Consider the following 24,667-nt stretch of genomic DNA (forward strand, 5'->3'; position numbering starts at 1 on the left):
AATACATTTTATTTAAAGGCACCTTTCTGGAAACCCAAGGTCTCAGTGTCAAATGTTGAAATGTTATTTCTAAGCCTGCCGTCAGACTGCCGTAGTGGTTTGGCTGGCAGGAGATCAGCAGCTTTCCTTCAGATTTGCTCCCCCAACTGACCCAGAGCGAGAGGACATCTCCTGGGCACAGGCCACTCCAGCTCACCCACATGTTCCTGGCTCAGGTTGTGGGCTCAGGCTGGGCCAGTTGCAGCAGCTTCTGCTGAATCATGCTCTTATTGCTTTGGCCTCCTGCTGAAAGGTTGAGGTGCTCTCCGGTTTCAGGTTTCACCCAGAAGCCTGAAGCTTTGGGGCCAGGACTGACTGGTATTTAGGACCAGTTCTGCTCTGATCCCATGACTTCTCATCTTCTCATCGGTTTTTCAGGGGTTCTTAGCTGTGTCACCACTGTGTATTTTCTACACCTGATGTCTTCAGCACTTCCTTTTTCCTCCTTCTGAGATCCATTGACAGTGAGATCCCTCTGAGGCTTTGAAAGCACGTGGATGCCACCAGAACACCTGATTTTTATTTGGGATTGAGCAGAGTCCTTTTAAATGATGACAGACATGTAGTGCTGAAGATGTGACGCTAGTCACTTAGAAAGTGTCAGTCCCCATCTTTATGAGGTGGGTTTTTGGTTCGGTCTAATGCCGTCATCTCTGAAACACTGCAGAACGACTTAAATCCCAGTCGCCTGTGCTGGTGGCACATTTCCTGCATTGACAGATGAGGTTTTCCGCCACTCTTGCTTGTCTCCCACAGAGGCATCCATCCTTTCCTACGATGGCAGCATGTACATGAAGGTGGTGATGCCAACAATCATGCACACGGAGGCCGAGGACGTCTCGCTGCGCTTCCGCTCCCAGAGGGCCTACGGCCTCCTCATGGCGACCACATCACGAGACTCAGCCGACACGCTCAGGATCGAGCTGGATGGAGGCCGCGTCAAACTTATGGTCAACTTAGGTATCGTATGCTCCCTCCACCTCTCCACCCCCATCCATCTGCATCCACCCCTCCGTCTTTACCAATGAGATGGCTGACAATTGGTTTCCTAACTTTTCTCATTCTTTCTATCTTTCCTTCAGTTTCTTCTCTAAACAATTGTATCTGATTTCTGTATGAGTGTGGATACATGTGCCCGCACAACATCTACTACAACACACAGCAGCTAGCCAACGTTTGATCCAAGGGCTTTAGCACCCTAACCTTTGTTTCTATAGTAACTATGCTGACCCGTTCCAATGGAAACGGACCCAAATTGTTGTTCACAGAGCATTTGAGACAGTCACAATGCACAATATCATGTAGCAACACTCCGTTTTTAGGCCTGTAAGTATTTAAACATTTGAACAAAGTATGTTGAGACATTCTGAGAGGTGGCTTCACCAGATACGTTGCCTAATCATCAGCCCATCGCTCAGCAGGAGTGAGTCAAAGAATGTTTCTCTCTTTTCTCCGCCTGACATCATTTCTTTGCCACCTTGTTGTTTTTCTGGGTGGTGTTTTTATTTGCTTGTTGTCTCATATGGACGTTCACGCCTCCGTCTTTTCTTACCCATCAACTCCATTCCCCATGAAGCTTTGCCAAAAGATGGTATTCACCCCTTCAAAGGCCTTAAGCCTGCGGCCCGTCAGGTGAACAGCCCGAGAACAGAGCCCAGTAAAACCTGCAGCTGGCTGCGACCCCACATCCTCCCAAATATGTCCAACCGTGTTTAAAGAACACTCAGTAGGTACAGCTGATATCCACAGTTAGCATTCAGAAAAATGACCAGCAACACTAGCAAGTGTTAGCTGGAGGCTTTAGAAGAGCCTCTCTTTCATTTTGGTAGCACAAGACCACAGAATAGTTCTCTGTGGCACGTTTGGTTCTAGCATTGATTTGTCAGAGCTCAATGGGTAGCTTCTAGAAATCGCGATGTCCAAAGGTTGGATTCTTCCATGCCGTAATTTGTCAGGGTGTAAAACAACGCTCCAAATGCGATGGCTGGGGTTACTGTGCCTCTGCATGGTACTGGTGCTGATTGGATCGCGGCTGTTTGCTCCCACTTTTCTGTTGCGGTTGACGACACATGAAACTACCAGCCACATGGTGCCCGACACATGCTGTCCTCCCAAAGCAGACGGCAGTAGTTCTGGATTTAAATACGGCCTTTTCCATAGTCCATCAGAGCTGGACTTGGATGAACCTGCACTGTGCTTTCCAGGATCCGTGGCTCTGACAAGAGTAGATGCTGCCACCATGCTGGCGTAGAGGCCCGGAGCCAGACTCTTTGATTCAGTTGGACATTAAGACTGGAGGAATAAAAGCCAGCGTTGTGTTGGGAAACACATGTAGCTGGTACTCCAAGTGGCCATTTTACTATTAATCTAAAACCAATTAATAGATGGAAATATCGGTGTCAGTCTACTTTAGGACCATTTTCCGACTGATGTTCTTTCAAATCATTCATCCCATGGATAGTCTTGTCTTCTGAAAACACCAAAGGAACATAAATAAAATGGCTGCCGTCCTGCATGTGTGCGTCCCCGGAAGGGTGGACTTTTTGTTTTTGGATGTCTGCAGCAGTAACCTTGAAGGATGCAATTTCATCTGTCATTTATTCTCCCCCATCTAGACTGTATCAGGATAAACTGTAACACCAGTAAGTTAACACTCAAGTTTCATTTTGCTACATGTTGATGGTATGCTGTACATGAAGAATTTTCTCTGTGTATGAAAAGCAAACAGCTACAATAACATCTAAATAAACTACAAGAAACCAAATGTTGACAGTGTAGTCATGGTTCAACTCTGTATGTCCTTCAAAAATGCTCAGATTGTTTAGCTTTGCTTGACTCTCCAACAATGTGGGCTTGGAGATGTCCTTAACAAACCACAGATAACAGAATTTCACAAATGGGCCAAGTTTCCAGGGTTGCGAGCATAACGTGCAAAAAAAGAATCAAGACCACGAAGATGGCTGGCTGACATTTGTGGATGGCATCTCTGTGGAATATGGATGGTTTTAGATGATGCAGCCAGTGAATTTCTGGGTGGGGCCGCACCCATTGTGGTGGTATCTCTTCTAAAGCCCATGTTGGAAACTATGGGATCATATAGTTCTCCATCCAGTTCTCCATCCAGTACAAATTCCACAAAGTCAAGTGAAATTTCAATTTTTGGACTAAAAAATAAAATCATTTTTACAAAAGGGTTAGATTTGCCAAGTGTTTCTAACGCTAAAATCAATGTTACTTTTCAAATATGTGTCTTTTGATGGCAAATATCCATGAACTGTGGGAAAAAGGGAGTTGGCCAGGGACTGGATCAGTGCAAGTTGACTGGTCAACATGGCCAAACCAGTGGTTCCTGATAAATTCCTCTACATATCAAAGTCAGCTTGGTCCGTGGTGTTATTTCACCCTGAGACCCTAAGATCTTCAGCCTGGGGACAGAAAGAGATGGTTGCCATTGTGACATCTATCTGTGGGGAACCAGACCACCCGAATTGGGCCTTGTCAGGATAAAAATGAAGTTTAAGAAAAAAAAAAACAATTCAAAAGTTGGGGATGATAAACAAGCTAAAATAAATGAAATGATGAAGGTGAAAGTATTTAGTAATTCAGTGCTAAGTAAAAGCCAATTAAAATCCCAGCCCAGCGCTTATGCGCAGATGCAGATGTAATGACTCAGGGTAACTAAAGAACACCAATATTTACTTTTTCTGTGCTTTTCGTGACTAAACCAAACCTTTGTTTACTCCCTATTTTAGTAGCACAAATATGTGAAACCGAGAAGGCTTTTTTTTTTTCAAGCGATTTCTTTTTTAGACAATTTCATGCTGGCTCAGGGGAAAACAAAGGTTTGGTCTTAGATTCAAGATGTTTTTAACTTTGTGATTGACATTGTTCCCAGGCAAGGGACCGGAGACCCTGTATGCTGGTCTAAAGCTCAATGATAATGAATGGCATACAGTGCGTGTGGTGCGCCGCGGAAAAACCTACAAGCTAACGGTTGACGATGATGTAGCAGAAGGTACTTAACTGCATCAACTTGGTACATGCTTGAAGTAATGTTTAGTCTTGTGGGTGGGACACAGAGTGCTTCAGTGTGTTGCCAGTATCAGGTCTTAACTCAGCTACCCAGAAAACATGGAGCTATTTAGCTAACAGCACCAGTTTGCATCTATCTAATGCTGCTACTGCAATTGTCTCCTTAAATCAGCCCTTTTGTGTTAGTGTCAGACAGTGTTCTCTTTTCTTTTTGTTTTTTGTCTTTTTTTTCAATCCCTCCCCTCCACCCTCCCCATCTTCAGGCCAGATGGCGGGTGACCACACACGTCTTGAGTTCCACAACATTGAAACAGGCACCATGACAGAACGCAGATTTGTTTCCAGCATACCGTCCAGCTTCATTGGCCACCTTCAGAGTCTTAGGTACTGTGAAAACGCTGAACAACATCCAGATTGTGCACTGTCCTGTGACAAGTGTCCTGCTGTGCCTATATTTAGTTGGGTAACAAGTGTAGTTTATTTGTACTAGTTCAGCAGTACTAGTTGGGTTCTAGTTTCTATTGGATGCATAATTTCAAATGATAGCCCGTCTTTCCCACATGTTCCAGCAGTATTGAGAAGCTAAATGTGAGCGAATATGGAAAAATTCATAATAGGCTGAATGCTTAAGACGTTGTTAGTTATAAGATGTTTGGTAACTTTGGTTGCTGGTTCAGAATCCAGCACTTGAGGGCCATTATCCAGCTGGCTTTTACCAATGCCAGTAGAAAACCAGGTGGAAAAGTCCCAGGTGGAAGAGTCTCAGGTGAAAGAGTCCCGGGTGGAAGAGTCTCAGGTGAAAGAGTCCCGGGTGGAAGAGTCCCAGATGAAAAAGTCCCGAGTGGAAGAGTCCCAGGTGGAAGAGTCTCAGGTGAAAAAGTCCTGGGTGGAAGAGTCCCAGATGAAAAAGTCCCGAGTGGAAGAGTCCCAGGTGGAAGAGTCTCAGGTGAAAAAGTCCTGGGTGGAAGAGTCCCAGGTCAAAAAGTCCCCAGTGGAAGAGTCGCAGGTGGAAAAATCTGAGGTGGAAGAGTCCCAGGTGGAAGAGTCTAAGGTGGAAAAGTCTGAGGTGGAAGAGTTTAAGGTGGAAGAGTTTAAGTTGGAAGAGTCTCAGGTGGAAGAGTCTCAGGTGGAAGAGTCTCAGGTGGAAGAGTCCCAGGTGGAAAAGTGACAGGTGGAAGAGTTGTCTGCCTGGTGTGTCTACTCACCTGCTGCCCTCACAGAAAGGAGGAAGCATCTGTGGGAATCACTCGGTTTCCAGTCCCAGCAGTTACAGCAACAGTGCATTTGTAGCTGGTGTCGGCGTCTTAGGTGCTAAAAAATGTAGAACAAGTTAAAGAACCACAAATGCTGAGTGAGAGGAGCCCAAGCATGGCATTAATGATCAATTCGCTGGTGTTGTTTTGCACTTAAGCGAGGAGCACACACCATTAAAACGGCCAGTTGAAACGCCCTTTCCTGTTGTGCCCTTCCACAGATTCAATGGCATGCTCTACATTGACTTGTGCAAGAATGGAGATATTGATTACTGCGAGCTAAATGCTCGCTTTGGGATTCGCTCTATCATCGCCGACCCCGTTACCTTCAAAACCAAGAGCAGCTATTTGAGTCTGGCCACGCTGCAGGCCTACGCCTCCATGCACCTCTTCTTCCAGTTCAAGACCACCTCTCCTGACGGATTCATCATTTTCAACTCTGGGGATGGAAATGACTTCATTGCTGTGGAGCTAGTGAAAGGGTAAGTCTCTTTTTTGGTTTGCTGATGCACCATTCCCTGCTGCTGCTGTGTTCCCAGAGGTTTCCCCGAGGGGGATAAAGTCTTATCTCATATTTAGTCAATATTGGACGCAAGCATCTTGCTGCCACACATACTCTGTGTGAGGTACTGGTAAGGTAAGGTAATCTGTTGTTTCAATTCTTTCACATGTATCTCCTTAAAATCACATTTTTATGTTGTTATAAAGAAGGTGTTGACTTCTGCTTATACGGTGGTACTGAGGAAGCCACTTTTTGGTTGGTGTGGCAGCAATATGCTTCACAAATCTCTTTATTTTTTTTGGGGGGGGGGGTAAATATGACACATTAATGTTATATTTTGTTGATATAATGCTACTGTTATCCATGTCCTCCTGACTAGGTTGGATTTGCAGCCAAGGCTAACAGTTCTATTTGAGGCATCGGTTGTGTGTTAAAGCCGTTGAATCCTTGCAGTGTGCTTTAGTCTGTGAACCACGAATGTTGGGGAACCACTAAATGGTGAATGTCCTCGCAGATACATCCACTACGTGTTTGACCTTGGAAATGGACCCAATCTGATCAAAGGCAAAAGTGAGCGGGCGCTGAATGACAATCAGTGGCACAATGTAGCCATCACCCGAGACAACAGCAACACTCACACACTGAAGGTAGACGCTACCACCACGAGCCAGAGCATCAATGGAGCCAAGAACCTGGACCTGAAAGGTTGGGAAATTTTTCTGCATTCCTTTATTATCGGTCACAGATAACTTTTCCTATCAGTTATCCCATATCAAGGTTGACTTTCAGCTCTGATCTTCTGCTTTATGAAAAGCAAAATTCTGGACTTCAGAAAGAGAAAAGACCAAAGATAGATAGAATATCTCATTCATCAAAAGGATCACAGCTGTGATTTAGCATTTATTAGCATCCAAAAAAAATAGAACTTGTTTAATGTTAGCTTTTAGCTGGGATACCACACCAAAGTGCTCCTTTCAACAGATTTGTTCATTTTATTCAGTGACACCTAGAATAAATGTCTAGCAGAACCAGGCCAGATATGGACCAAGCATGGTGTCCTGACCTCCTGTCCTGCTCACCTTCCATTGTCTGTCTGACACCCTGCAGGTCATCTCTTCATTGCTGGACTCGGTCCAGGCATGTATGGCAATCTGCCCAAATTGGTGGCTTCCAGAGAGGGCTTCCAGGGCTGCCTGGCATCTGTGGACCTCAACGGGCGCCTGCCAGACCTCCTGAGTGACGCTCTGTTTCGCAGTGGGCAGATTGAACGTGGATGCGAAGGTACACCGTCCCTCAGATCTCAGGCAGGTTTAGACTTCTACAACACATACTTCAAGTTCAACTCAAGCTCGGATGGCCTCTTCTCCCTGCTGAACGCAAACAGCAGCTGCGGCTCCACCTCTCCCTATGGGAGGCCATTTATGCTGCTGACCCTTCTGGTGACATCGTGCACCTGCTGCTAGAGTTGAGCCAAACCACCAGCATCTCTTCACCACCATCTTTGTTCACAGCTCTGCATTCTGAGACAGAAACATTCTAACACACCTGAAACTAGTCAAAAGCCCTCGGAGAATGCTGAACCCTGCCAAGCAGCTCCTTCCTCCAAATATTGTGACCCGTATCATCGTAATGTAGGCACGAGTAATACATGACTACGCAACACAGAAGGGGCTTTGATCTTTGGGAGATCAAAGTCCTTCCAGAAGCTGCAACCTGGCCAAAATCTAATCATGTGTTCATTGGCAACGGTTAATTAACATCTGTTCAAAACCTTTTTGTTATTCGGTTCACAGACAGGCAGGCAGGCAGGCAGGCAGGCAGGCGGACGGATGGGCAGATGGGTGGACAGACAGACAGAGACAGGCAGGCAGGCAGGCAGACTGACTGACTGACTGACTGACTGACTGACTGGCAGGCAGGCAGGCAGGCAGGCAGGCAGGCAGGCAGGCAGGCAGGCAGACAGACAGACAGACAGACAGACAGACAGACAGACAGACAGACAGACAGACAGACAGACAGGTTGAGGAGACACGATTTATTTAGCCGTTTTGTTAGCAAGCCAGTGCTGAGCAGCTGTACCTCCTGTCTATAGCTCCGGGACATATCAGACACAAAAGATTTGTGGTAAAGTTGAAATTTTTCCCTCCAGCAACATCAAACAGTGTGTTTTCATTTTATTTTCTTGTCTTCCTGTCATCCTCTCCAGGTTCTGGTTTCATAGGCCAGCCTGTTGCTGTTTGCATGTGTCATTTTCCTCCTGCCACATCTTTCTGCTTGACTGGAGAGTATGTTTCTCATATATATGGAGCTCATGTCGGACACACATATGATGTTTGATGTGCTGAAATAAGAGACAACATTTTGTGTGCTTGATAAATGTGCTGGATGTACTGTAAAAAGTGATTTATTATTGGTAATGGTTGATTTATTCTTCAAATAAAATGTCATCAATCATAGTACGTTGGTCTTGTCCGTGGCATTATCTCCCATTTTTCCGTGTGCTTCATTTTGATGTGTGATTTCCTTTATTTCATGCTCGGTCCAACAGACCTTTGAGTGGTGTCACCAGTGACTGTGTGCATCTCACCCCAGCTTTCATCACGTCACACACAGACTCGTTTCAGCTCTGGCAGTTCTTCGCCCTGCCGCTAGAGAACACCACTGCATATATGTGACAGTCTAACACCGGAGTGGCGGATCCGCGTCCTCGAGGGCTCCAAACCCAACCGGGATTTCTGTCCTACCACGCAGACAACGCAGTCATTTACATCCCACTTTACTTGGTGGAGGAGTTTTGTGCCTGGTAAGAGAGAAAACCCGGCTGGACTTTCGCCCTTGAGGACCAGGTCTGGACAATCCTGGTCTTCCGTGTCCCAATTGCGCTCCCGAGCAGCAACTGGTTGCTAGATCGGATCTATGAGGGGCAAAACCATCAACTGAGACTTCCTATTGAAACAAATATTTGACCATTGTGAACTGTGAATGACTTTTATTGAGAAGAGAACACAGAGTGACTTAATTAAAAAAAACAATTGTACTTCTCAAATGAGGAGTATTTCATCGTTTCCTCCTGACCAGGGCTAACGCTAATGCTCCAAACCCAACCCAAACCCTTTGTGGTTACTTAAAATATAAAATGCATGCCACATGATGTGTGAATACCAGGCTAGGTTCCAAAAGCACAAAAGCAAGAAAATGAAATAAAAGATAAAAGAGGAGGAACTGAAAAGCTTTACTTTGAAACTGACTTATTCTATTTAATAGATTAATTTATCCTTTATTAAAATCTTCAGTCCTCATTGAGGCTGCACCCTCGTTTGTAATTGAATGTCATTTAGAAACAAAGTTTTCAACAGCTATTTTGAGCTTCAAGAACCTTGAATCGTGGGATGGCGTGACTCCAGAAGGGTAGCAGCGACGCATTACTTAGTAGTTATTCAGATCATTTTCTCACCACTTTTATCTAGTGGCATTTGCATCCCAACCACAAAGCGACCCTGGTGGCGATGGATGGATCATCTGTTATCCACAAGCTTGAAGATTCAATATCTGATGCAAACATGGGGCCGAGTGAGCAGCTCTGTCTGGACACCAAGACAACGGCACCGGTCACAGCTCTGCTCCAGTTATTCTGGCCTCTCTGTAGTGTGAGAACCATTAATGAAAGGCAGCTTGCTAGCTAGCACAGGCTAGGACTCTGACTCCAGTCCTTTTCTCTTTAATAGGAAACGCGAGTTTGATCAGGCTGAATGGGGAATGGAAGGCAATTGTTGAGTCCAAACTCTTTACAGGACAACATTTTTCAAGCAACTTTGCAAAATAATATCCTTCAAACGTGTGAATCTGGACAGTATTTTATGAAACGCATGTATAAGAGTGAGAATAACTGTTTAAAGGAACAGCTCCCCTTCTACGGTGACTAGCGGAACCTATTAACATGCTGAAGGAGGCAAAAACTAGCCCTTAAATTGGTTTCAGTCTAAACCTTTTATCTCAGGTTCATAGCCGCAGGCATGCTAACAAAACCCAGTGAGCAGACAGAATGGGACCAGTTAAGGTTTCAATGCTTTCAAATCCAAAGAACAAACACAAGGGGGATCACTGGACACTTCACTAATGACAGTCGGTTGCTGCACACAGGTGAGACACAGGCGTTGCACAGAACAAGGCTCAGGGCTTAAGCCAGGACATATAGCCTCGAGACAGCAGCACAAAAACAGGTCAAGTTTATTGCACGAGTAACCATGGCGATTTGTTCTCTGCAGTGGGCCTGCGCCAGATCAGAATAACCACGTGGATTACATTAATCCTGTGATGGCAGCAGTGTGAGAAAGGACTGCGCTGCACAGCATTTCCATGGCTTTTCCTCATGTTTCAGCCATTAATGGTGTTGCTATTACACCTCTACAAGTCTAGGATTATTGATGTGCACAGATTCTATGACGAGAAAAAGTCATAAAAAGGACAACAGCACTGAAGGTTTCCATAGCAACGTTACCAGCCAAACGCTATAAAAGTGTGACGTTTGCTCTTCTGCAGGTCCGAGTACCACATGTCAGGAGGACTCCTGTGCAAACATGGGCATCTGCATCCAGCAATGGGAGAACTACACCTGCGACTGCTCCATGACCTCCTACACAGGCACACAGTGCAACGACCGTGAGTGCGCACACATACGCGTGCATGTGAAACGCCTCTGTTTTGTGCATTGCATGTTTTTGGTTCATCACATTGCTCAACATATCGGTCCACCACATCAGGTGTCAGGTGAATTAGAGTCAGTGTAACTAGGTGTCATGATAATGGCAGCAATGCTAAATCAAATGTGCACGACACACATGGCCAATATCATGATGGCAGAGACAAGCAGCAATAAACAGTGCTGTGAGCTCTGAACCTAACCATTCCGAAGAGACGGCTGCAGCTGGGAGGAGGGAGCGGCAACATGAGAAATTTCCCACACCTCCTCAGGGGGAACTTTTCTGGATGGCCTTGAGAGCTTTACTGGAGCCAGCGCTGAGGTCAGTGGAAATGAACCTCTTCAGGAGGTGTAACCTGATGAATGGTGTCAAAGTTGGCTTCCGATTTCTGTCAGTTAGCCTGTTGTGTTGCCTGTGCTGGATTGTTGGTGGTGATGATGTCTGTTGATTGTGGATCTCCAACAATGGATCAAGTGCTTGATCTCTCTGTTTGACTCCTGCTTGGAAAGAAAAGACCTGCTCTTGTGGATGGACTGTATGGAGCGGAGCTAGAGACATTGAACTGGACTAGGGGACCATCAAGGTGTCCACCTTCTGCCCAGTAACTAACCCTAACCTGTCAGGGAAGTGGGTTATAATCTAGGAGGAATTTCTAACTACAGTACAGTTAGGATATGCACAGCAAGGACACTTTTTTGTGTGTCTGTTTCTGGGTTCCATTGTGTAACAGTGTGGAGGTCAGAGGTCATCTTCACAGGCATAGAGCTCGGCTGTGGGGGAGAAAGGATACAGAAGGGTTCCTATAAGTTACTGTGGATTTAGGGAGGATAGGGAGGCCAGTAGTTTGTTCAGAAGGAGGTGGTTGTTGGGAGGATCGATCTGAAGAAATAAAGTCCTGGATTGAGAAGAAGAACAGTGAGGTGACACTGAATTATGTGTTCTTCATAAAATCCTCTCCTGTGCCTCTTGCACCGATCATATCAAAGAGCACAAGACCAAAGCAAAGACCTCATTCAATGAAATGATAAGAACTACAGCTGCATGTCCAGTCCACCATCAAACTCTGCTGGTCTACCAGGACAAGTCCAACCAAACAAAAAGAATCTTTTCTTTCTCCTCCTGTTTGTGATCAGCAGTAAACTAAAATCAAATTTTACTTGTCTATGTTGGCTCATTGGGTTAGCACTAAAAACCACAAAATGGTCTTTTTATTAGAGAATATATTGGAACCGTAATAAACAGTGAAGAGGAAACGGGAATATCTTCCTAGATCTCTGAATCACTCATTATTAGGTAATTACACAGATGAGCTGGACAGTAAGAGGTTGAGATCCAGAAGGGGGGGGGGGGGGGGCAGCTCCTTATTCTGTACTCAATAAAATAATGGGCAGAAAAGAAACAAAGTCCATATTCCTGTCCAGGAGGCTCACTTGAGAAGACAAGACCATTCTAAAAAATGAGTAGAATATATGGAGAACTGACCAACAGATTGTGAAGAACAGGGGAAGAAGCAGGTTCGAGTGGCAAGAGAAAAGTGTGTGATCGCCAATAAAAGACTGCCTTCAAGAATGGAAGGAGCAGCGAGGAATCATGGGAGGACGATGTGGGGGGTCTGTGAAGGAGCCATGTTGGTTAGAAATGAATCCGGCACACGACCGGGACATGGAAGATACTGGTACTTTGGAAATAAAGTCAAAGCCGGACTGAAATGGGCTGCATATGGACCCTGCCTCTTCCCTTTCCATTTCAAAGCCCATTGCAGGACCTTTGGGAATACCCCTAGGGCAGATGTGCAATTTCTGACATCATGAACCACCAATGTGATAACTTCCATCATCCATTTCCATTAAATTTGTTGGGACAAAGAGTGGTTCATGTGTTTTGAAATGTATCTGTAAATTTCTTTTTAAACTTTGGATTTGCTGACTTCTCATCCACCGTACCTGAATCCAGGAAAGAATGAAAAGAAGCCTCAAGTGTTTGACATCTGAGCGTACTACATGCTTTATTCATCGTCAAACCCAAAGTCTCCCGAGCAACGTCTTATTATTGGAAATGAAAAATACCATTCTGTCTCCGTTACTGAAGGTTGCAACTTAGCAGGGGAGCTGCTCAAACTGAGCATGGGGGTTGCTGACCAAGATAAGCTAAGGGAGCCACAGCCTCCTCCCAATGAACACTGCTGTTTTTAACAGGGTTGAAGCTAAGTTGTAGCTGCTATTTCTAGCGTGACGTAACGAGCTGCTCCTTTACTGCGTGTGCCTGGTGATCCCTCACATGCATGGATTAGCGTCATGAGAGATGAGTTTGTTTGCTTGGTTCATTTCATTTTATGTCTTTTGTTCATCTGCTCTTTGTTCAGCTGGAACAACATATATCTTTGGAAAAGGAGGAGGATTAATCACGTTCAACTGGCCAGCCAACGAGAGGCCGAGCACAAGGACGGACCGGCTGACCGTTGGCTTTAGTACCTCCCTGAAGGATGGCGTCCTGGTCCGGATCGACAGTGCTTCGGGTCTGGGCGACTACATGATGCTGCATATAGTGAGTCTGCAGATGTTTTTACTTAGAGCAGAATGTGTCTGGGACCAATAGCTTGAGGATACTTCAATCAGGAAGCATGACTTCTCCAAGGTTTTTAGAGAACCGCTTAAACCCATCATGTGTCATAATATATGTACCTTCAAGTCTGTAGTTTAGCATATTTTGTAGGCGCACAGGTATGTTCAGCAGTGCACATCAGCAACCATCTGACTCGATGCACTATCGTGACAGCTGTCCATTGTGTTCATTTCAGCAACAAGGGAAAATTGGAGTGACATTTAACATTGGCACAGTGGATATCAGTGTGGAAGAAAGCAGTACGCCAGTAAATGATGGGAAATATCATGTTGTCCGCTTCACAAGGAATGGTGGCAATGCTACCCTGCAGGTGGATAACTGGGCAATCAATGAACACTTCCCAACAGGTACAAGACTCATCAAATACAATCAATATAGAAAGTACATGCTGTCATTCCCAGGTGATTTTCTTCATGCTGCACATCCCCAAACTGGCTGCACATCCCTAAATTTAACACACGGAGCCACAAGGTCATGTTGTAACGTCAGGAAATGCGGCGTAGAACTCCTTTGACTTCCAAGGAGGGCGACAACACAGTTTATCTATTCCCATTTCAGGGCATCAACAGGTCATTTGGTGTCTTCAGATGGCTGCTGTCCGCTGGGACAGGGCACATGATGGTGGAGGCGCTGAAATCAGGAGCTCATCACATTTGGAGCTTTTGCTTTCATTTGAGCAGGGATGCCTTCATTAGACAGACTTTACGAACTAAGCTGTGCAGCGCTCAGACGCCTGGTGCACACTTGCCTTTAATAAGACAATATGATAATCATTTCCATGTCACCTTCTAGCAAACATCAGACAATATACAGTATATTCTTGCCCATTTACAAGTCTGGCAATAAACAAATAAAAACCAACATGCAAATATAAACTTTACAAAATCTGATTCAATAATCGGACTTGAACTTTGTATTTAAATTATTTGGACTCTAGTGTTTTAAAGAAATGGCTACATAGAACCATTTTATATCTTCTAAACCACAGACATTTTGCCAATAAAATACATTTAATCAAACCCTAATCTTTAGGTATAATACTTTCAAAACATGTTATTTTTCAGCAAGAAACACTGTGGGCTGATGCTGGTAATCTATAAATGTCTTTATAAATGTCTTTTTAAACTTTAAAGGAAACAGCGACATTGAACGCTATCAAATGGCCAATAAGAAAATTCCTTTCAAATACGCCAGACCGGTAGAAGAGTGGCTACAAGAGAAAGGTAATATCACATGAGCACGTTTTTCTTTTTATCATTCTGTACAATGCCGCTTTGGAAAACTGTCAACGTCCGAATGAGAACATTGAGGATGTCAAATGGAACATTTTTGCCTGTACACACACACACACACACACACGTGCACACACACACACACACACACACACACACACACACACACACACACACACACACACACGTATATATCCTTCAATTTATTTCCGAGCTGAAACTTAAATGAACCGTCAAATATTATAAAGTGTTTCCAACATTGATAAAATATGATGTCTAATTTAGAAAAGTATTAAACTCATAGTCTTTAATGTCAAATATTGTGCTTTTGGAGAGCAACCTCTGAAATAATTGCTAAACCCTGAAGGCCCATATACTCACTCACTCACTCACTCACTCACTCACTCACTCACTCACTCACTTTCTACCGCTTGTTTCTCCACTGAGGGTCGCGGGGGGGACTACTTTTACATATTCAAATATCAAATCCAAAATACCTATTGGCCTCACAACATATTCATATTTATAACGCTGTAAAAATATTTTGTCCCTCTGACTCTATTTCCGTGCATTTCATGGGGAAGGTTCAGTGGAGCAGGAGTCAAAAACTTTGAACATAAATCTGTCTGCATGAGAACATAATTCAAAGAGTTTATACACTACAAGTCATCAAATAAGTCTAAATTCTACAAGAGGCGTACCGCAAGGCCAACAATTTACTTTTTTGTAAAAGTTTGATTTCGCGGTAGTAAAATCAATAATTGATTGTGTCACTCTCTAATCAAACAATGATGTTCACCCAAAAATGCTGGCGTGCTAATCAAAAACCCATAACAACAGATGGCTGATAGTTGTAGAAAAGCCGTATGCTGGAGGTTAATGACGAACAAACTTCCCACATGACCAAAGGATTTCTTTGTCAACCTCCTCTTGAAGCTCTAAGCTTTGAAATGTAGCACTTTTCTTATAGCTACAACGTGCTACTTGAAGAAATGTTGCTATTTAATGGTCTGTCATTGCACCGAGAGGAAAAACAGAGTAGTCTGAATGAATTGTCTACTCTCGATGGAATGTTATACATTCAGCTTGGGCAGATTCTGGGAGGAGCGCCTGAAGCCTGCAGGGCAGGTGCCACTGGTTCTGTTGAAGCTCTGCCAGGACTGCTTAGTGCACAACGTTTCACACCGCACGCTCAATTTCAACTGCTTCTCGGTGCATAGCAGACATCGCTTTCCTCTGTTCCAACTATTTTACATTTCGAATGTCTTCTCTAGGACGGCAGCTAACAATTTTCAACACCCAAGCAACCGTCGCTATCGGTGGTAGTGATCGCAGCAGGCCATTTCAGGGCCAACTGTCGGGCCTTTACTACAACAGCCTCAAAGTGTTGAGCATGGCTGCAGAGGGCAATGCTAACGTCAAAATAAATGGCAGCGTGAGGTTGGTCGGGGACGTGCCCAGTGTAGCTGGCTCAGCTCGCAGCACCGCCATGCCATCAGAGATGTCCACAACCTTCATTGAGACCACCACCATGATGTCTACGACCACCACGCGCAAACACAGATCCTCCTCGACTGTGCAGGTATGAGCAGCTTCATCTACATGGTAGAAATTTGCTCACATCATGACGATATGGTTCAACTGAGGAACTATTCACCATTTTCAACTTTCATGACATCAAACTGTTTTCCTCTTGCCCCTGTCTTGTTGGCGCATCTGATCGCAACGCATGGAATGATGTTTTGTCCAAGAAGCACACATCAGATGATATCGGGTCATCTGCGGAGTGTTCAAGTGACGATGAGGACCTGGAGGAATGTGAGACCAACAATCCAGGTGGGCTAGGTTAGTTTGCATCTGCTTGCTTTCTTTGTGCTTTCACTCATCTGCACCCGAGGATCTGGACTATCGCAAAGCATCACACCCCATGGTTGTGTCAAGTGTAACTTCACTGAAGAGCTGGTGTAGGGACAGCAGAAAGCTACACCACCACATTCCCCAATCCATGGATGGTTGGATTGTTTATCACAAAGCTCAATCTAAGCTGAGAACATTTGAACTCGTTCAAATGTTGAACTACCATGCTGAAAGTTCATCAAGTGCAGCTATTTGACAGCGCAGAACATCATACTTCCATAAGCTACACTTGCACATGGGGTCTTTGAAAGTAGTCAACATGGATGCTTCAAACATTCCAATTGGGCCTGCTGATGGAGAATGTGGCCCATGAATAGGATAGAAAATTGGAATGCCAGTGCACCATGTTCTCTGCAGCGATGCTGCTAACACTGCGCTTGTCTTCCCATTTGAACGTTTAACCACTGTCTGACACACTGTGCTGTGCAAACTTGTACTTTTGGTTCTCATGGGTTGTTTTCCATCGTCACAGGCTTGCACTGGTAACAGCGGATACATCACTGAATTTCTGTGTACAAGTTTTGCCTTTTTGTTGGCTCCTTCTTTTGCCTGTAGATGTTCTCTGTCGTTTTGTACCTAAATATTAAAACTCAAATACTTTAGGTGTACTTTTAACTGAGAAAATCTGCTTGAAAGACTTTGGGAATTTCCATTGTACTGGCTTGAGACCATTATTTTACATAATATGTATCGTTTTAGGACTTTCACATAGTTTGGCTCAAAATGAGAGAACAGCAAACCACGTAGTAGCGACACCACCATCACACGACTGTGGGAGCCAGCTGCACATCTGGCAGCCCACCCAGACCTCTGTGGCTAAACGCCCTGCTAACTAGTATGACCACTACGGTGAAAGTGGGAAGAAAGTCCGTTGTTTATTGAAATGCCACATGGAAAAGGCCAATCCCATTTATTTATTACCGACGCCATGGTCTTGCAACCAAAAATGGCCTGGGTCTAAAGCCTGGGACGCACTGATGGAAGCGAGGGTTGTGCTAAACATAAGCAAAGTGTGGCGATTGAGCTGGGAGACAAGTAAAAATATTAAAGCTCTTGAAGTAGGTTCAGCCCTGGTCTTGTCTGTCTCCTCCAGCTTGTATCGTGACCAGTTTTGAGCAACTCTCTAGTGCTGGACAAAGCACGGTACTTCAATGGGCAGACAGTCTTTGCTACGGCAGGTATGTCGAAAGCCCTGCAGGGCTGCATGTTCTCTCCTCCCAGGTGGGAAAATTCTGGGTTCCCACTTCTCTTAGTGGGAGCAGTAGGATGGCAACCCTTGAGGACTGGCTTTTGACATCTCTGGTCTAGATCCATTGAACTCATACCCAACTGCATTAGCTCTGTGTTTTGCACATGAAAAGGAAAGCTATTGCTGGAGGGCAAACATTCGTACCAGAATACCAGAGTTTATGAACGTTCTGCTCCTGATGTACAGTGAAATGTTCAATGATCTTGAGTTGTGTTTGCGAGGGATGAGATCAAACCTTGGTTCCCTTTTATAATGGCAATTCCCAGATTTTTTCAACCAAAAGATGAAGGGTTGTGTGTAAATGGGTTTCCAGCTGTGTTGTGTAACCTGACATTCATGGCAATTTGGGAAGAAAGTTTAAGACAAGGCCCCAGCCATCCAGTCAGTCATGTGTTTACACAGAAATTCACGCCACTCTAACCAGGCATCATCTGGACAGCAGCATGCTTTGATTACTACTTTCTTTTGCTGCAATCATGTCAAAGAGTCTTTTCTTTTTTCTTTTTCATGACCTTCTTGTCTAAATTTTGTGACACCATTTTCTTCTACCATGCCAATCCTCTAACAGTTATTTTATCTTCCAAGTGTTGCATGATGTTTTTGGTGATGGTTTTTTCGGGAGACATTATTACTCTGTTTTCAACATTTACAAATCCGCAAAGAAAGTCTTTTCTTGCCACCACTGAACCATCAGCTGAACATCTGAAAGTCCCCTGCTGCTCAGCTTCTTCTCCAGTTTCGTCGGTGCAGGTGGCATCAAAGGATTTCTTCTGCTGACATTCGATCATTTCGCCGCATGTTTTATGCTCTCTCACTCACTTTTCCTCTCACTGACATTTGACATTTGCTGCCACAATGCAGTCATCAACACATTGCCTGTCTTTTTAAAAAGTGGTACCTTAATTTGTCAGTCACATTTTCTCATATCATCTTTTACTTTTAGCTTCATAAGATGGCAAAAATCATGCAGGAATTTGGGACTTCACTGTAACTTGGCTGTGTGAGTTTAATACACAGCACATGAAACCTGGTTCACCTCTAGGACTTCTGTGACCATGGAGAAGGCTTGCTTCTCACTGCATTGCTTCACTATAAAGCTTAAACAAAACATGAGCTAGATTGCCCCTCACTGGAGGGGGAAAAATGCAGTGAGAAAGGAATCTTCCCTCGTCATGGCCAGGAACTGCTTTCGATGACCCAACTGCTGGTCTTTCAGTTTTAGCAGCCATAGTTTTATCATTCTGGGTTTAGGTGGGACATCATAGGTGTATGTACAGTCTAATGTTGTCCTAAATTAAGGATTTGGAAGGGTTCATCCTCATTTACACTTCAGTGAAGTCTCACTTAATTTCTGTGCTCTCAGCACAACTGTAGAGAAAAGAGTGGGAAGAGCAAGATAATCCAGGAAGTGCCTTCAATCACAAATCAGAGTCAAGTAGTTTACTCTGAGCCGTCTTATGACTTCCTTCAGCTTTAGCGTCATCTGCATGTCAAATCCACGTGGGTTGCATTCATCACGTGTTACACCATCAAAAAATGGGAAGGGGTTAAAGCTGGTATCCAAGGTTCCCGCAAAGACGTATCGACATCTGTCTCAGTGGTGGAGAAAAACCTCGATCAGTTGTTAGCTCCAATCAAGCTAAAGCTCTCTCCTGATCACCCACGCTGCTCTGAAGAATAGCTCTGCTTTAGTCCTAACATGTTTAAACCAAAGAAGCTAAAATAGCAAATGGCCTCATTTACCAGGAAAATCATCCCCTTTTTTTAGATCTGTCAGAGGCATAACCTGCGTGAGTCCCTATAGCCAGGCTCCTTGGTCCCTAGGTGAAGGCCAAACCTAAAACACTAATGGAACCACCTTTTGACACTTTGACATAGATGTCCTGCTGCAGGAAAGAAGGTTGATGCCCTGTTCTGTAGAACTTGAGCCCCATTTACCCAACAACACTAAACTTTAGTTCTGTTGGGCCCACCTGGTCATGTGAGAAGGGCCGAGGGCTTTCAGCTATTCCAGGGGTGGTCCGAGACCAAATATTGTAGCCCATTTGTCATTGTTGCGTGGCGATAATGTTGCTGTTTGGGTTTCACCACAAGTTGGGCCACCACGGCACATGGAGTCACTGTCACACAGCTGGGGGCTGTCAGCTGGCTGAGGAGGGTGGCCACCCTCTCGTTCTGTTCTGTATGCGAGCAGAGAGGAGTAACTGTGGGAGTAAAAGACTCATGCATCTTCTAATCCGCGTTCTCTGCAGTTTCATAGGCTCACAGTTCACCGTTGCTTGTGGAAGCACCTCCACCCGTTCTATCAAAATCGTCCACCGCTGTGACCACTAGCGCTGACTACCAGCCTGGCAGGTGTACTACAAGGCCAGGTGTAAATGGGCCAGCGATGGCATCTGTCAGAAGGATTTTTTTTATTGTAACAACGCTACCCTCAGCATCTCCTGTTAATATCGTGCCAGTTAATCTTTCCAAAGAGTTACCCTGATTCCTGATCAGAAATCATTTTCCTGGTTTATAATATAACAAGGACTAGACAAAGCAATTACATTTTAGAATAGTTAGCATAGAAAATAGAACAAGAGTTTGTTTTATTTTCTAAACCATCACCTGTCCCAAAGTGACTAAAATTTAGATTGAAAACTGTTTCCGTCCGAGCTCAAGAATCAAAGACACCAAGTGAAAACTATACATGAAGCAATTGTGCAGACAAGTGAAATGCGATTCCACTTTTTCCTGTCTAAAGATGCTGCACATTTCATGGATATCAGCTTTAAGCTTCTCTTTTGGCCATTGTCACATCTTAACACTATATCACGTTGAGCATAAAGCTTTGTTTTCTTTTCTTCCCCGACATTCGCCGTTAAACATGAGCTGTGTTCCAATTACTTACAGTTAGACTTCCAGAGTTTAGGAATTTTTTTGCTCTGTCTTCATTCGTTTGGGGGCAACAAGTGTTCCAAGTGGAAACGTGGCAGGCTGTGTGAGAGAGGTGTGACCATGTTTGGGAGCACGTTTCCTCCACATTTCTGCTACTGTCACTTCAGCCTAGTCAAGTGGTGGAAACCACAGGGACGTTAAGTGATTGGGACACTGTGTACACCTCACATTTTTGGATCATCGGTCAGTCTTACCTGCTCGGAAGTTGTTGTGTTTTCCCTACTTTCCCTAAATGCAACTTACTTTAAGCATGCATCATCTGACTAAAACAATCTTAAAGCTAGTGACATAAAGACACCATTGTCAGCCTTTGTGGTCTCTCTGTGGCTCCCAACCAGGCTGCACGGCCGCTTGATGTTGAGGAACTAACAGATTTGTCATGGGAACTCTGAGAGAGGAGCCAGTCCGCTGGCCAAGAGCCTCTCAGAGTTCTGCCTGTTCTCCCTGGCGTGCGTGTTAAATGGCTTCCTTCGTTATCAGAACATTTCCCATTTGATAGTTTGTACCACTCATATTCCCTGCATGCTACCTAACAACTTCAGCACTGGCATTTGGGTTCTGGTTCTGTTTACCTGGCTTGTTCAATGGTGCTTGATTTTTTATTTTATTTTTTACATTTACATCTTTTTTGGTTTCTTTGTTTTTAAGAGAATTCTCATCTCACTTTGTTCAGTATTATCTAACCCATTGACTTTATTGGAACTACTTCAGTGACCACCTTGTGCATTTCTTTTAATTTGCTTTAAATCGTGAACTAGAAAAAAACCAAACTCAACAAAGATCATCCAAACTTTTTGAAATGCACAGGCAAGCCCACGAATGAGTCGGTGAAGCAGTCCCACACCCACGTCTCATCCATTCTTAAGGTTTTATTTGGTTATTGCTCTTGACAAAATTGATCTTTGCTAAATAATATTGTTACTCCAAGACCAAACCAATGAATTGCATGGCTAAGAAGTTGCAGTTTAGGGTTTGTCAGACTTGTCAGTGTTAGAGTTCTGTTCTTTTCTGTAGATGGGCATGTATATTGCTCATTGTTTGTATATCCCCATCCCTTCCTTACAGCCCAAAACTCTAATGCCGCCCGACCGCTTCGTACTGCCTTTACATGGACATGGCACCTGACTTACACTGTCACCCTCATCATCCTCATTTCCTATGTAGTATGTTCATAGGTCTGAGCCCTTCTTCACCCTCTCCCTTGTCTTCAAGATATTAATAAATGAATTTGGCCATCCCTTTTACATCAGTCAATATAAGCAAAAAATTGTAAGATGAATAGACTTTAGATACTGTTGAAAATGATTGCAATGAAGAAGATGTAAATATCAATTGTTTTCTTTTCAAATTCTATTTAGCAGGAAAAAAGAAAATAGAAAAAAAGAATTCTGGTGTTTATTTTTATGTCATGTGGTGTGGATGTATGTGTTGTTGCCTCCCTGCACCGTTGTGTTATAAGAACACAATCTACGATATACTTAAAGGATCTTTATTGGTACTAAATTGTTATCCGACATTCTTAATAACATTTCCTTTAAAAATTCCCCTTTTCTTTCCTGCCTAAATCATGCGGGCAATATGTTGATGTAAGTTCACAGTACACATGATTTCATTATTGGATGTGTCTTGAAGCTGCTTTGTTATTTTCTGTGTTGGTTTTTTGAGATGCAGTTTGTAATAAAAAGATGGTTATTAATGACACGGTGGCACATGTAGCAGAGTTGCAATGATTTACATTCCCAGTGCGTTGTGCTCTATAAGGAAATTCAGTTATTGTACAGGATTTGTTGTTGTGACAAATATTACCCTTCAGAGGAAAAGGCATCCACAGCATTTGAAAATACTATCCATGATACTGTTCGTAGATTCAGTTCATGTAAGATCCATGAAGGATCAGGTGAGAGCAGCTCTGCTTTCAACAGGCCACTTCAAAAGAGTAATGACCCAGGATTGAGGGAACTTTCCTTTCTCCTTAGATTCTGTATGTTTAGGTTCATTCCTTTGCATAGATTCTTTAATGATACACACGATCTGTGATTCGGAGTCCTCTACAATTCAGCCTGTTTTAGTCCCAAATTCTGACTGGGTTTTGGGTGCTCCACATCTGTTCTTGGTGCTACATGTACTACCTGTATGCTCTCTGTGCAGCTATTGCAGACTGCATCTCTAATTAAGCTGCTTACTTTAGCAAGTTTTAAAAGAATGACATTGTCTACAGTCTGCTTGGATAAGAATAAGAATGTCTCTGTTTTGTGTTGATCTGTGAGTCAGACAGTAAATGTGTCAATGGCGCTGTGAGTGTTCACCCTAATAAATTGTCGTAAAATCCACAAAATCTTTTGGAACTTTGCTGGTTCCTTCTCAATGGAAGCAGTGTGCTGCTCATTAGTGACAGCATTTATGCCAATAAATAACTCTGGTAGCAAAATCCATGTAAAACATGAGAGCAATACAGAATGGAAAGCACAGCTGGTTATTAGCATGGTGCCAAAACACGGGTGAAACAGACCAACCGAGGTTAGGCGCAACCGCAGTGACTCGGTGCCGGCAGGTGTGGTCCACATGCACATATACCAAATATCCAGCATGAAGCAGCTGAGTAAGGGACTGGAGTCTAGCTCCCTCGGTGGTGCTGCTACTGCAACATTGAACGTTTCTGATTAATCATGAGCAAGAAAGATGTTGATCCTTTTCACGTAGCCAATAAATAAACAAACTTTGTTGAAACCATTGAGAACTGGCCAAAATGCACCAGTCATCAAGAGTGCTGTGTCACTGAGGGGAAATCTTCAGGCTCAGCCATTGACAGCATATACAGACAAAGTTATAGCCAAAGAGGTTTTTCTCAACCACAAAGCTGCTCTGAATCATTAGAAATGCTTATTGATTGGAAAAATCATTGAGCCCTGAAGGACTCATGAAGAAACAGCTTTAATTGGAAAGCTCATCCATAACACCATAAAATGCCAATACATCATCGGTCACTGCAGCGTTACTGGAAAAAGGTAGTTTCAAAGATATCATATATTCATAGGTAAAGCCTTATTTATTTGTTTGTTAGTTTATTGCTACATTCTGGACCTTGGATTAAAAGGTTTATAGCCTTGGCTTTGAGATTATTCTTTTGGTTCCACATGTGACAACAGTGTACAAATGACAAATCATAAAGAAATACTTTGAGTCTTTTGGCACTGAAGCAGCTCTGCATTTGAGAAAAAAATGATAAGACTATAACTTTTACTTGAAAACAATGCCATTGATAGATGTTACACATGTTATTGTGGTTAAATGAAGAAATGATACCTGAATTTGCTGCATGTTCTGTGGTTCTATTTGCTTCTTTCTTTTTCTTATTGATTATTCTGAGACTGAGAATGACTAACGACAGCATCCTTTTAATTATTATAAGTATAATTTTAGTAGCTTTTCACAAATAAGGTAAGAAAGGTGTAACAAAGCCCTCAAGCTGAAGCTTTTAGATTGTTAGTTTACATTTTAATAGATCCCGCAGCGAAACATGACAGTTTCACAGGAAAAATTCACAAAAATGTGTAATTTGGGCTGACAGTAACAATATCGATACTATCAGTTGTTTTTTTTTTATCCATGGTTGCAGTCTACGGATAGTCTTTAATAAATGCAGACACGTAAGCTGACTATTACAATTGTACTGACCTGCATTTCATAAGAAATAAAGGCAACATCCAAAAATGGGATACTAGGTGTTCTCCATGTCAGACCAAACTGTCTAAACACACATTGCATGCTTCCAATTAACATGACTATACTTCTTTTTTTCCCAACCATAGGAGCTGAGGTAGTCATACCAAGTGAGGATCCATTAGTACACCCCTCTGTAGCTCCTCCGTGCACCTTTCATTCTCACTCCCTCAATCCACCACCCACTCCTCACCATTATTGAGACCACCAAAGAGTCGCAGTCCAAGGCCACTGAGGCGGGGGTACCTTGCTTGTCGGACCGCGAGGCAGCGATGATTGTGATGATGATGGCTTGGTGATATCGGGGTATGGCTCTGGGGAAGCGTTCAAGTCAAACCTGCCCCCCACTGATGACGAAGATTTTTACACCACCTTCTCCTTGGTAACAGATAAGACCTTGTCCACGTCAGGCTTTCAAGGTGGCTACAAAGCTCACACACCCAAGACTTTTAGATCCAACC

At 43.7% G+C, this 24,667-nt stretch overlaps 1 protein-coding gene across 15 annotated transcripts in view; it reads left to right on the plus strand.

The window, feature by feature from the left end:
- nrxn3a (neurexin 3a) overlaps positions 1-24,667 on the plus strand; it is a 75,103-nt gene that overhangs the window by 48,244 nt on the left and 2,192 nt on the right. For 2 of the 15 annotated variants that reach the window (XM_029827248.1, XM_029827289.1), the window contains 12 exons: positions 796-999; positions 3,935-4,054; positions 4,335-4,455; positions 5,546-5,806; positions 6,341-6,531; positions 6,934-7,107; positions 10,366-10,485; positions 12,889-13,070; positions 13,324-13,495; positions 14,282-14,371; positions 15,655-15,962; positions 16,135-16,225. In XM_029827248.1, the coding sequence (XP_029683108.1) occupies positions 796-999; positions 3,935-4,054; positions 4,335-4,455; positions 5,546-5,806; positions 6,341-6,531; positions 6,934-7,107; positions 10,366-10,485; positions 12,889-13,070; positions 13,324-13,495; positions 14,282-14,371; positions 15,655-15,962; positions 16,135-16,225 (2,034 nt within the window). The other 13 variants (XR_003886090.1, XR_003886092.1, XR_003886091.1 and 10 more) reach the window with 13 other exon arrangements.

Source organism: Takifugu rubripes, chromosome 2 (assembly GCF_901000725.2).
Source record: "Takifugu rubripes chromosome 2, fTakRub1.2, whole genome shotgun sequence".
Taxonomy (NCBI): Eukaryota; Metazoa; Chordata; class Actinopteri; order Tetraodontiformes; family Tetraodontidae; genus Takifugu; species Takifugu rubripes.